Source organism: Haemaphysalis longicornis, unplaced genomic scaffold (genome assembly GCF_048455015.1).
Source record: "Haemaphysalis longicornis isolate Haplotype H1 unplaced genomic scaffold, Haemaphysalis longicornis Haplotype H1 scaffold_7, whole genome shotgun sequence".
NCBI classification, from domain to species: domain Eukaryota; kingdom Metazoa; phylum Arthropoda; class Arachnida; order Ixodida; family Ixodidae; genus Haemaphysalis; species Haemaphysalis longicornis.
In genome coordinates, this window is record NW_027526422.1 from 93,405,978 (window position 1) to 93,419,840 (window position 13,863).

At 48.2% G+C, this 13,863-nt stretch overlaps 1 protein-coding gene across 5 annotated transcripts in view; it reads left to right on the forward strand.

Annotated features, from left to right (window-relative positions):
* Window positions 1-13,863, forward strand: part of LOC144146106 (uncharacterized) — a 593,048-nt gene that overhangs the window by 420,250 nt on the left and 158,935 nt on the right. For all 5 annotated transcript variants that reach the window (XM_077678048.1, XM_077678053.1, XM_077678051.1 and 2 more), the window contains one exon: window positions 11,485-11,600. In XM_077678048.1, the coding sequence (XP_077534174.1) occupies window positions 11,485-11,600 (116 nt within the window). The remainder of the gene's footprint in view (window positions 1-11,484; window positions 11,601-13,863) is intronic.

Consider the following 13,863-nt stretch of genomic DNA (forward strand, 5'->3'; position numbering starts at 1 on the left):
GTTGAAAGGAACAACATTTCTCAGGGCAGCTAATAGAGATAAACTTATAAGGTCGAGTTAACATTATTAAGTTTTATGCTGAGAGGGATTCTATTCAGGTACCCCGCGTATTGTGCAATAACAGCAGAGCTTCTGTACATTCACATATTTTTGTATTACTGGTAGACTCACAAAAAATATACAGCACGAAAGGTAAGACACTTCCAAGGAAAGGTGCATCAATGCAGCTTGAATTAAGCACAATTCAAAATTTGAGAGGGCAGACCTAGTTATCAAGCTATGCAGCGCATTTAGCTGTTGCCTTTGTGGCAAATAAATGCCACGCACCAATGCAGCTTGCTCCCGAAAAATGGACCTCGTTGACTGAGGGGGCTCTGCATCCCCGTCAGTGATGTCGCACTTCCTCTAGCTGCACAATCTCAGCTCAGTAAAAACGCTATGCCAGCCTACTTCCATCTCAACAAGGCGAGAACCGAGCCATATAAAGTGTAAGGGCTATGTGCAATGTGATAGTACGCTGCAAAGCCTCCCCAAAGAATCGGCATTACGACAGAAAACAAAAGAAGAAACAATATGTATGTCGGTTCCATAAGCGGGAGTTCTCCGGCCTAGTAAACCACATCCCCCTTTTGTGTACCCAAATCCTCTGTGAGTGTTGATGAAAGGAGCGTAAGGAAATTTTTCTTTTCGCGGAACACAAACACGTGACACAGGTTAAAACGTAGTTTTATAGGGTGTAATTAGGGCTGGTGAAAAATCGGTATCCGGAAAAGACTCTCCATTGAAGGGCTCCTCAAATACTTTTTTTTAGTAAGGCTAAGAGATATTGCGAGAAAAACAGCGCAGTAACGCAGTTAAAGTGCCCACAACCGCCCATAAAAAACCTCGTGGTGACTTTGTGCTACTTTGCTCCTTAGAACCAGGAGAAATGGTAAATGAAGTGCTATTTACTCTTTATTAGTTGAATTACTAACAGTGAAAGCGGAATATGCGTGAATTTATAGACGAGAAAACGAGACCCAAGCAGACGCATGAGCCCAAAGTTTCCGTATACTAATGGACAAAACAAATTATCCCTCCGCGTAGGTTGTCATTTAGACCAAGTCACAGAAGTTCAAACACCCATGTAGACCTTCAACTGTAGAATGTGCAATGACTCTCCCATGTGGGTATGCCTGTACCGGCAGAAATCACTAATACGCGTGATTAATACAGGATTTACGAGCTGCCGCTGTTGCCAAGGCGTCGCACTCATGAGTCCAAAGCATGTTTTCGGTGCATGGCATGCGTCACAATAAGCAAGAGGGCGGATTTTTAGTCCACTTCAGTCACTCAAAGGAGCACACGGTTGCGGCCACAGCACCGGGAGAGAAGTGTTCAGTCACCCAACGTGACGATCGAGATACCAGAGCAGCATAAGGAATTCAGATGCCAATTACGCTTCATGTTATCATGTGGAACGGCGTGAAAATTACTGCTTATTTATTTATGAATGCCTCTTTCAGTATGGTGCGCATCTCGCTGCCAATGGGACTTGGTGAACAGGCCATCAGCATCTGACGACTGATCTCATTGTTACTGGGCGATCCCCCCGTGTGGATTTGTTGGTTGGGATATATGTACCCTTAAGATTCGATTATCTCGATTATGTTTAACGTTGAGCTCAACAACGTGCTATGTAACGCAAGCTCACTGCATTCCAAACTGTTATAACCGGTTGGCGACGTTAAAACACATAGGATAAGTGTGATGGAATACAGGCTCTTCTAACAATCCCCAGCGTTACGGACGGGAGAATAACAAGACAGGGCACAGGAACATGGCGAAGAACAGAAGATGGCACGCTTTATGGGGTTGGGTAGTAGCAGAAACACATGGAGTAAGAAGCGACGGGAAAAAAAACTAAACAGGGCTGCTAACTAAAAAGAAGCACGAGTCCGTTTGAACGGAAGTGAGGTTGGCCAACTGTAACAGTCTCACGTGTTGGGTGAGCTGTTCGGGAGTGTGCAGATTGGCTGGAGCGTCTTCGGCGCGCCGGTGGAACTTCCTCGAACGTGGGCAGGTCGTGGGGCGCTGGTCCGTGCTGTCGTTCCCTGGCCGTCGCCTTCCAGGCCGTCGCAGGGGAACCACGGTCGCGCACCCGTAACTGGAACAGCGGTGTCCGGTCCGAAGGCTGTCCCCTCGCTCACGATCGCCGCCGAGCAATCCGGAACACCCCGTCCTCTTCGTCGGGATCCCCTCGCACACCTCCTCTTCCTCTTCGTGGCACATAGCCCAACCATAGGGATTGGCCGTCTTCTTGGACAAAATGTTCTTCAAAAACGCAAAGTTCCGGCTACTTCCTCACATTGTCTCCCCACTTTAGAAAGTTGTCGGCGAAGACACACACTTTCACATCCTCACTACTCCACCAAGAAGAAAAACGCACTGGTGGCGGGGGGAGGGGGGGGGGCATAACACACGCGGATGTTCACACTATACTGAGGAAATCAGCACCAACATTGTCACTGCCCTTAATGTACTGCACAATGAATGAGTATTCTTGTAGGAATAGGCTCCACCGAAGGACACGGTTGTTCAAATGTTTCGCGCTTTGCAAATACTCTAAAGGTTGGTGATCGGTTTGCAAAACAAAGTCCTTGCCGCATAAATACAAGTGGTACTTCCTCACAGCCCAGATAAAGGCTAAGCATTCGCGTTCTACAGTTGAATACTTGCTTTCTCGAGGGGAGAGAGCTCTGCTAGCATACGATACCGGATGAAGCGTTCCCTCCACCTCCTGCAGAAGTACGGCGCCCAGACTCTGGTCGGATGCGTCAGTCCGCAAGACGAAGCTTCCCTGAATGTTGGGTGTTCGCAGGATAGGAGCGGACGAAAGCTTTTCCTTCAGGATGGAGAAAGCTTGCTCATGTTTTTCATTCCATTGAATCTGGTTTCCTGCGCTCTTACGGGTTAGATCTGTAAGTGGCTTGGCTAGTTCAGCGTAATGGGGAATAAACTGACGGTAGTATCCTGTGAGTCCCAGGAATGACCTAACTTGCTTCTTGGTCTGAGGCTGTTTGGAACCCAGGATCTTTTCCAGCGTCTTGTCCATGGGCTCCACTCGACCATCACCTATCTTGTGGCCCAAAAAGAAGACACTCGGTTGTCCGATTTCAGATTTTGTCGGTTTGATGGTGAGCTTCACTTCTCGAATTCGTCGGAAAACCACTCGTAAGGTGTCCAAATGCTCACTCCAGGTTTCAGTTGCGATGAGGACATCGTCAAAGTAGTGATACACATTTGGGATGCCTTCGAAGACCTTCCGCATAAGTCTAGCATAGACCGCGGGGGCGGTTTTTATCCCAAAGGGCATGAACTTGAATTGGTATAACCCAGACTGGCATGAAAATGCGGTCTTTGCACGGGAATCTGGGGCCATGGGTATCTGCCAGTACCCTTTGGTGAAATCAAACTTTGAGTAGTACTTCTTAGGTCCGACTTGGGCCAGAATGACGTCGATCCGAGGAATCGGTTCACTGTCAGCAACAAGAAGTTTGTTTAACTCCCTGTAATCAACGCATAGCCGGATAGTGTTATCTGGCTTACGGACCGGAACCAGTGGAGCATTGTACGGGGATGTAGATCGCTCGATTACATCCAACCGAAGCATTTCTTTCACCTCTTCTTCAATAGATTGCTGGAGGGCAAAAGGAATAGGGTACTGCCGTACCTGGACTGGAGTGGTGCTGGTCAGTTTAAGTTGACATTCCACCAGATTCGTCTTGCCCGGCAAATCACTGAATATGTCTTGGTATTCTTTGCAGAGTAGGCGAGCCGCCTGACTCTGTTCCGTAGACAGGCTAGGTGATATGGAGATGTCTTTAAAGGTCTGCTCTTGTTTCATGGGTAAGTAAGGTATCTCTTCTCCTTCGGCCTCATCTTCGAGGCTGCTAACCGCAGCTACGATAGCCGTGGCTGTCTCGCGCTCTTCGTACTTCTTAAGCATGTTGATGTGGAAGAGCTTGGTCTTGTTGTTCACATCAACTTCATAGTCGACGTCGTTCCTCTTTTGGAGTACAACAAATGGCCCTTTCCATTGCATGATCAACTTGTTAGGGTTGCTCGGTAGCAATACTAGCACACGCTCTCCAGGCTTAAGCTGTCGCGCGACTGCTTTGCGGTCGTAGTACGCCTTTTGCTTGATCTTCGCCTTCCGCAGTTCTTCGTGAGCAGTCTTGCACGTTTCCTCCAGACGATTTCGAAGCTCGAATAGGTACGTGTATGTGGTTCGTACTTGCTCTTCAAGCTTGTCCTTGGTCCAAAGCTCTCGTAGGACTGCCATGGGTCCGCGGACATGCCTGCCATAGATTAACTCGAATGGCGAAAATCCCAAACTTGCCTGTGGAACCTCTCGATAAGCAAAAGCAATGGCGCCAAGTACCGGTCCCACGACCTCGGCTTTTCTTGGCACATCCTCTTGAGCATTGTTTTCAATGTGCCGTTATACTTTTCCACCAATCCGTTGCTTATAGCATGATACGGGGTGGTTTTCAGAGACTTCATACTCAGTAGGCGATTCACCTCTTGCATTAGCGAAGACGTGAAGCACGTTCCTCTGTCTGTGAGGATTTCTTGAGGGATACCGACTCTCGAACACATTTCCAGCAGACCTTCAGCAACATGGACGCTGTCCATGCTAGGTAAGGCCACAGCGTCAGGGTAACGAGTAGCGACGTCAATCATGGTCAGAATAAATTTGTTTCCTTTTTCTGAGGGCGGTTTTAAGGGTCCTATCAGATCCACCGCAACTCTCTGGAAAGGGGTGCCAATAATAGGTGTCTTTCCCAAGGGCACGACTCCAACTTTACCCCTTGGAGTCGTTCGCTGGCACATATCGCAGGAGTTCACAAACCTTTTGATATCAGCGTGGATATTCGGCCAATAGAATTCATCGAGAATTCTTTCTGTGGTCTTCCGAATGCCTTGATGACCGGACATTATGCCTTCGTGGGCCACCTTAAGTACTGTTTCTCTTAGAAGTTTTGGAACGACCAGCTGTTTGTAAACTTGACCTGATGGAAGACAGTATCGTCGATACAGCAAATCGTTTTCTTGAATGAACCGGTAGGTGTTGCCACTTCGCGACGTGTAGTCGGTCCCTTCCTTCTTAAAGCAATCCCTCAAAGAACGATCCCCGAGCTGTTTCGCCTGCATTTCTTGTCTCGTTACCTCGGCGACTGCGATGTTACTTGTTGGTAAGCTACCGGTTTTGATGACGGCGACTTCACTCATGGCTTCCTGCCGTCCAGGGTCCCTGTCAGTGTGGGGATGCAAAAGTAACTTGGACTCTGTCCCTTCGTGGTGCGGTAGGGGCTCCCAGTTAGGATCGGGATTATTTGGGTCTCTAATGCCGGGGATGTTACCTAGGACCAAGTCATAAAGTGGGTCGGTCATGCACTTCGCCAGGACGTGGCCTGAAAAGTAGGGCGTATGAATTTTGATATACGCCTCTGGGAGGCGATGTGTAGTCTTGTCCAGGAACAGCACGGTGTCGGCTTGACCTGTCAAGCACGTTTCCGGCACGAGCTCTTTACGAACAATTACGGTGTTACTTCCTGAATCCCGTAGCACAGTTACAGATTTCCCGTATACTGACCGGTAACGACACGTAAGCCGGTGGCGGAGCGACCTGGTTGAGTTGCGTCTCCTCCAATCGTCTTCCGCGGATGGGCAACAGAAATATGCGTGTAAGGACGAGTAGCTCGTCTCCTTTTCCGGGATGTCGCAACTATGCAAGCAGAAACTTGGTTGGGATGGGGCTCTCTTGATTTGCAGTTCTCGCTCTTGTGGCCTGGTTTGCCGCACTCGGAGCAGATTGGAGCTTGTCCCGTCATACGGCAATCAGGAGCGCGATGTCCAACTCTACCACAAATAAAACAAGTCGGACCTTTCTTTGCAGCGCCATCAGTATGACTCGAGCCTGCGTGTGTCGGAGTGTCCTCCTTGAACTTCCCCAAGTTCTTTAGAGACTGGGCTTCCAGAAACCGATCGGAAACCTCGGCCATTTGGTTAATGGTCTGGCAGTCTCTTTCTTTAATGAAGACCACAAGTTCCTGGCTGCAGCACTTCAGGAACTGCTCGGCGATCATTTTGTCGCGTAGGCTATCAAATGTCTTTGGTACGCCCGACGTCTCGATCCACCGATCAAAATATCCTGACAGGCGGGAAGCGAACTGTAGCCCAGTTTCTCCATCTTCAGCCTTGGCATGGCGGAACTTGTCATTATAGCCCTGAGCCGTGAATCTAAATCGCTGGAGAAGAGCCAGTTTAACCTTCTGGTAATTCAGAGAGTCCTCCGGCGTCATTCTCCCGATGACTGTGAGAGCATCACCAGTCAGACACATGCTCAGGCCAACAGCCCATTTATCTTCCGGCCACTGTTGCGCGAGCGCTATCCTCTCAAACCTCATGAGGTAGGCGTCTAGATCGTCCCGACGATTGTCAAACGGGGGAATAAAATTGTGTGGGCTTATGGAGATAGGCACCGGTGCTGCCGCTGATGCGCTCGCTTCGTTGCCCTGCGGATTGCTCCTGGCACCTTCCTGCAGTCTTAGCTTTAGCTGAAGGTTCGCATGCTCCAGCTCTGCAGCTGCCTTGTTAGCCTCACGTTCTGCTGCCCTCTCAGCTCTCATCCGATCTTGCTCTGCCCTCACCCATTCACGGAGCTCAGAGTCCCTCAGACCCAGTTGGGTACCAAGCGTGACTAGTTTGTCCAGTTCCATGTCACGTCTCGCACTCTCCAATCCTCCTGCTGGTGACGTTAGCTCTTCGGGTTAAGTTAATGAAGAGTCCTGTCGCGGACGCCAGATGTGATGGAATACAGGCTCTTCTAACAATCCCCAGCGTCACGGACGGGAGAATAACAAGACAGGGCACAGGAACATGGCAAAGAACAGAAGATGGCACGCTTTATGGGGTTGGGTAGTAGCAGAAACACACGGAGTAAGAAGCGACGGGAAAAAAAACTAAACAGGGCTGCTAACTAAAAAGAAGCACGAGTCCGTTTGAACGGAAGTGAGGTTGGCCAACTGTAACAGTCTCACGTGTTGGGTGAGCTGTTCGGGAGTGTGCAGATTGGCTGGAGCGTCTTCGGCGCGCCGGTGGAACTTCCTCGAACGTGGGCAGGTCGTGGGGCGCTGGTCCGTGCTGTCGTTCCCTGGCCGTCGCCTTCCAGGCCGTCGCAGGGGAACCACGGTCGCGCACCCGGTACTGGAACAGCGGTGTCCGGTCCGAAGGCTGTCCCCTCGCTCACGATCGCCGCCGAGCAATCCGGAACACCCCGTCCTCTTCGTCGGGATCCCCTCGCACACCTCCTCTTCCTCTTCGTGGCACATAGCCCAACCATAGGGATTGGCCGTCTTCTTGCACAAAATGTTCTTCAAAAACGCAAAGTTCCGGCTACTTCCTCACAATAAGGTTAGAATCAATGTCAGGATGTCACGAACGGCACTGCGAGAAAGTTGCGTACCTCCTCTGACATCCACATGCTGTGTTCCAGATAATACAAATATCCAGCAGCCCATACCTCCTTTAAGAGCCAATTGAGACGTTAGTGTGGTCCTAACCAGGTTCGGTGCCCATTGGAGTTTCTGATGGACGCAGTCGAGGGAAATTTGGCCTACCGCTGCAAGCAGCCAAGCGAGTTTTGTACAGCCTATTGAAATATGAATCAGGCTATTCGCTTTTCGACCCTATAGAATAAATAAACGAACGACGCTCACCCAATTATAGCAGCGTCAATTGAGCAAATGTCGGAAACAAATCGCCTGCCTCAATGACGTCACAAACTGCCAACGTTGCGGGATGCGAGGCCACAACGCCGCGAGTTATGTGACTCGCTGACTGCAACCAGCATCCGTGTTATCAGGGTTAAAACTGAGCTGCCTTCCATTGTATGCATGGTGCCTACAAAGACGCAAGAAAGATTCCAAAATGTTGAACACCATTGTGTAACAAAATAGCAATTGCGCTTCACACTGACAGTTATGGTTCGCTGTAAGTTTTCGCTTCACACTGCGATCTCTACACATGGAGTTGGTCAAACACCAACTAGCTCATTTTCGAGGTTTCTAGAACGTAACTGAGGTAGCTGAGCACTGTGCTGCAAGTGTAACAAGATGGGATACGGGGAGACCGGTGGACGATGTTGTCCCGGCGTACAAGTTCCGCGCACGCTTCTAGGTGGGCCAAAAGAGAGAGAGATGGAGAGAAAATATTTGTGAAACTGTGCTTGTTTTTAGCGTGAGAATTTGGTGGTCGTTGTTATCAGTCCAACGAGGACTTAGGCGGCCTTTCCGATAAGGTAGGTCTGTACTTCCCTGTCATGGGATGCCAGTGCGTCTGTCCACTGCTCAGCTGTGGCGTTTCGGGGATAGGTATTTTGGGGGTAAGCCCACAGAATGTGGAATAGAGTGGCGGGGGCGGTGCAGAAGGTGGCACAACAAGTTTCGCTGCTCCCGTGGCCTCGCGCCGGGCGCCTTACCTAAAGAGCGTTGCCCGGCGGGTGCATTCCTCGTTCTCCCAAAGACAGATTAAGAAGTTCTGCATCATTATTTAGCTTGGTTTTTGATTGCGAGTAGTTAAGAGGGGAATCGAAAAATGCCACAATAGATGTCTCTGGCACCAGGGTACACCATGTTTCTGACGGTGACGGACAAGATGTAGTCTCTACTAGGCTGGACTCTCATTTGTTTAGAAGCTGTTTACCGGGCACGAGATCGATTCCCGGCCGCGGCGGTTGCTTTTCTGATGGAGGCGAAAACCAAAAACGCCCGTGCCTAGGAGATTACGGCGCACGTTAAAGATCCTCAGGAGGTAAAAAACAATCCGGAGCCATCTACAACGGCACGCCTCGTCGTCAGCGCTGCGTCGGCCCGTTAACCCCTACAGTCAATCAGATACGCGCACAGGTGACAGCCTGAATTCCCAACAACCCAGAGAACAGGCTGCGTTTAGGTTATGCGTACTCAACCATCTATGTCGTCAATGAAGTGATAGAAAAATACGCTCGAGATATTACAGCGTTTGCACGGCATTTATAGACTATGAGAAAGCGTTTTATTGCGCCCTCATCGCAGCCGTGCTACACGCAATAAAAGACCAGGGCCCAGACAAGACCTACAAAAGACTTCTAGAAGACATATATAAGAAATGCATGGGCAGGATTACACTTCCCAAGCAAAGGGATAAAGTCCCGATCTGAAGGGGAGTAAGGCAGGGAGATACAATCTCACCAAGACTGTTCACAGCATGTCCGGAGTGGGTACCCAGGAAGCTTGGTTGGAAAAACACAGGATTAACGACAAACTGAGCAGACTTGGGTCATTTCCCGTTTTCACACGGCGTAGGTTTGCTGAGTGAATTTTTAGAACACCAGCCAGAAATGTTTGAGGAAATTAAATCAGAAAACACGGCAGCGGGGATAGAAAAATAAAAATAAATCTGAAGTAATGAGTAATATGCGTGCCGAAAGCTTCTTGTTCTACTGTGAAAACGACACACTAGAAGTAGTAAAAGATTGTGACTACCTCGGACAGATGGTTAGTGGTGACCCCACCGCAAGAGAGAAATCCGGCACAGAAAAGATGCGGGCTAGGGAGCACTCGGGAAGTGAAGCCCCCCCCCCCCCCAAATATTACAAAGTAAGCTATTTTTATCACTCAAAACAAAAATATACAACCAGTGCTTACTCCCGCTGGTGAAATAGCGACGTGAAATTTGGCGCCTTAGTAAAGGTTGACTGAGCTGCAGGGGATGAAAGCAAACTTAGATCGGCTCAACAGGCCATGGAACAAATAATGATAGGAGAAACCCTTAGACACAGGAAACGCGCTTCCTGTTCAGAGAACAAACTCGAGTTGAAGATATTTCTCAAGTAAAGAAAAAGAAAGGAACTTGGGCTGGCCTTGTGGTGAGATGAGCCGACAACCGGTGGACAATTAGGGTAACGTAAGGATTGATTGATTGATTGATTGAATGATTATATAATCGATTGATTATTTGATTGATTGAATTATTGATTGATCATGGGGTTTAAGGCGCGACGATGCATAGACGATTATTAAGCGCACCAAAGTAGAGGGCCCCAGATTAATTTTGACCACCTTGAGGTCATCAGCGTGCGCCGAAATCTGGAACACCCGGGCGTTTTTCTTTTCGATTTCATTAGAAAAGCGGCCGCCGCGGTTGCGAATCGAACACGCGTCCTTGGGCTCAGCAGCACAACGCCTTAACCGCTCAGACACCTTCACGGGTAGGGTAACACAGCAGATACCCCAAGACGGGTTTGAAAGAAGGGGAAGACCATTAACACAATGGGCGATGAAGTAGGGAAATTCAGTGGTCAATAGTGGACTCAAGCGTCGCAAGACAGTTGCGGTGGGAGTCAGTGGGAGGAGCATTGGCCGGCAGTGAGTCTGAGTGAGCTGCAGGGAACGATGATGAGGAGAAGTCGTCAGTTGGTCGGGTAGTCCTGAATGCTTGGAAATGGTTGAACACGTTAGCACTGATGGTCATGGGTTTGCGAATGAGCCATGACGCATGCAGTGCCTCGACGTCTAGGGATATGTGTTTTAGCTGAGCTTCCGAGTACGCTCACCTTGTCTCCTAGACAGTGTGCGGGGCGGACACAACGAAGGAATGATATCACATGAATTGATGTTGAGTAAGCACAGCGGCAGTTCTTTCAGGATTATGTAAGTAGTGGTAGTATCATTTTATTAAATATAGGGTTCAGAGTAGGGATTCGCGGAGACACAAACTGGCCCCACGGCGTCCAGTGCTCTGGCCATGACGGTTTCAAGGGTTGTCAGGTTAGAGCTCTCTAGACCCTGCTTCCAGTGAAAGACGGAGGGGGTACGGGGAAAGGGGTCAGGCGGACAGTAGCATAAGGGGTGGACGAGTGCGTCCTGTTCGTCCACGATGGCTGAGCGTGGACGTGAGTACCATCACAGCCGGAACAACACAAGAAACAAAGAGCTCGTTGCTTGTTGCAGGAAAATAAAGTTGCAAAAAAGCTTTTTTGGAGTGTTGGTGTTCTATCCCAGGTAAGTTTCTGTGTTGTGCGGTAGAAATCATGCCTGTCGTAATGTCCCGAGTAAATGCGTGTAGGTAAAATTACATTTATCAACACCCAGTGGGTTTGTCTAAAAGCGCTATTTGTATTGATACTGGTGTTTGTGAACGTAGAGTGGAGCCGGGTGTGTGAGCCAGCGCTTGTTTATAAATAGTGATGGGACCTGAACTGCAGCATCGTTAGTGAGGAAAACATAAGTGTCGCGAGGAGTTATAAAATGTGCCGCCCAAGATATCTATTGTTTAGGAAATGGTTCTATAAATATGGTGGAACACGTGCACATTTGACTGAAATGTTAACTGTTTCATGAAGATTAGCCTATTGTAGAAGCAGCCAACATTTCTGAGTGACATCTTTCGTCTGCACAGGAACCGCACACAAAGAAAGACAAAACTTATAACACACCCCTTCCAAACTGGGGAAACACCAAGTCATCAAATCTGACTTGGACTACTGTCTGTTGCGCAGCGGAGGACGGAGCTTCGTAAGTACTAATTTTTGAGTCATCGTCCTTGTAAAAACAGTGCGGAGTTGCGTCAGCAAATTAACAGATGAATAGATGAACTAAGAGCTCTGCTGAGGCATGCCTCTAATAACAGGTTTGGGCAAAGAACCGGCCGGAACAGCGTTCTCACGCAGTGGGTTGTAATCCCCTAATCCCGGCTTCACTTCGCACATTGCCATGGAATCGCGGATTGCTTAATGCGACACTTGAACGTGAGAAATGCCGTTTTCACTATGCTTTCGTTATAATTTATTTCGATCGTTTCATTATATTCTGGAGTCTTTGACCGGGTTTCAGCGGGTACGCCCAGATACCTGCATTTCTCGGGGACAAAAGTGATAAGGCAGGTGCAACCCCAGGGAACACTTCGCAAAGCACGCGAGTGATATTTGAGCGATGACCCCAGCAACATCATTGGTACAACGTACAAGTCAAACAGGTATAGCCATGCCCATGTGAAAGCTTTCTAAGGCTCAGGAGTCCACTTTGCCATTTCGAATGGTCAGTTGCTGATTCAGGGCCATCGATGCCAGAGGGGAGCCCTGCTAGAGATTCACTGGTTCATTTAAAGAGGGGAGGCAGTTTATCCTAACCATGGGCATGTCTGCTGGCAGATGAGCGCACGTTTCTTTTATTATGCCTAAAAAGTTACTCCGTGTTGTAAATAACACCATTGTCGTGTTCATTATAATTACAAGTAGAAGGGTCGAATGATTACCTTTGCGATAGATTAGAACAAACACCGATATATTAGGTCTTTATTTATCGCACTGAAATAGATAACACTTGTATTTATTACTGTAATGAGAATTCTGCCTGTGATGGAGCCATTTTGATTATTGACACGCCTCTTGCACATTGTGTGGCATTACTTAAGACATTGGTGCGAAACGGCATATCATATGCGACGTCATGCACACAGGTTGGCGTGAGCGTCTCGACCGCTGCATTGATGGTACGGTCAATGGAGGCCGGATTTTCAGGCAGTCAAAAAGTGCGTTTTATGCGCCAAATTAAGCAGCGAAACAACGTTTTGGGAGGTTAAAATCGTAAATATACACACTACAAATTTTTACACGATAACCAAAGTTTCAAACAAAGACGTCCGTGACCTGTATCTATGAAAAGAAAAACAAAAATGTTATGTTGGCACAAAGGCGCAGGAAGTTGAACATAGGCGTTCAATTGTACCATAAAACTACGAAACTAACGGCGATCCACTGGCCCTAGTGGGGAAGTGAACTGCTCCCATTCATATTGAATGGCTACTGTTGCTTTGTCGAGCGTCGCATGCCGAGAAACACGCATGAACGAAAATACATGGGATCTGGCAGTACTGCTTAGGAAGAGTGCTTCTTGATGTCTGCCTTACACAATCTAATTACGACACGAAGAATACATACATAGATAATAAACGCAAGATAGACGGCGATTTATCAAGAATGCTCTTCCATAAACATCGTGAGGAAAATATCTGGCCATTTTCTCATATCTCGTAATAACTGATAATTCTTATATCTGATAATTTGGATGATATCATATCGAACGATATTATCCAAGAAGACATCGAATCGCTGGGAAATTCAGTTCCACATATTAGACCGGCATTTTTTTAACACATTCCTGATGGTACAGCATGTTTTAGAGCAGCGACTTTCAAGCTGTAAGGAAATCCATTTGGGTAGTGATGAATTGCCGCTGGTTCTTCAATATAGGAATTTCCTTCTAACGAAGACGTTCACTGCACAACCATTGCTTTTAAATAGAGGTGGATTTGAGTATGTTTCTAGAAACGTGGGTACGACTGAAAAGTTTGAAGAAATCTGTCTGGAAAGTACACTAAAAATGTTCTATGAATGATTCCGGAAAATAGTGGAAACAAAAAAAAGCTATTACAGTGGAACCCCGATAATACGACTTTGAAGGGACCGTGAGAAAGCGTCGTATGACGGGGGTGTGGTACTACCGGGGTGCGGGTAAATGCCGCCATAGTAGACGGTCTCACGCGGTACGTGGGCTAATACCGTATTTAAATTACTATATTTAGCGCGTTCGCGCAAGATTTGTGAACTTTTACCTGAAATCCAAAGATTAAATAAGTAACGCCTATTTTGTACCCCCTTCGCCCCCATAGCGTCCGAGCAAGCCCGCCAGGCAAGCGCGGTGTGCTGCGCGACACCCGTGCTGTCCGGCGCTATTTATAGCCCGCCAGCCCCGCGCCTTGCGCTCGCGTGATAAAGCC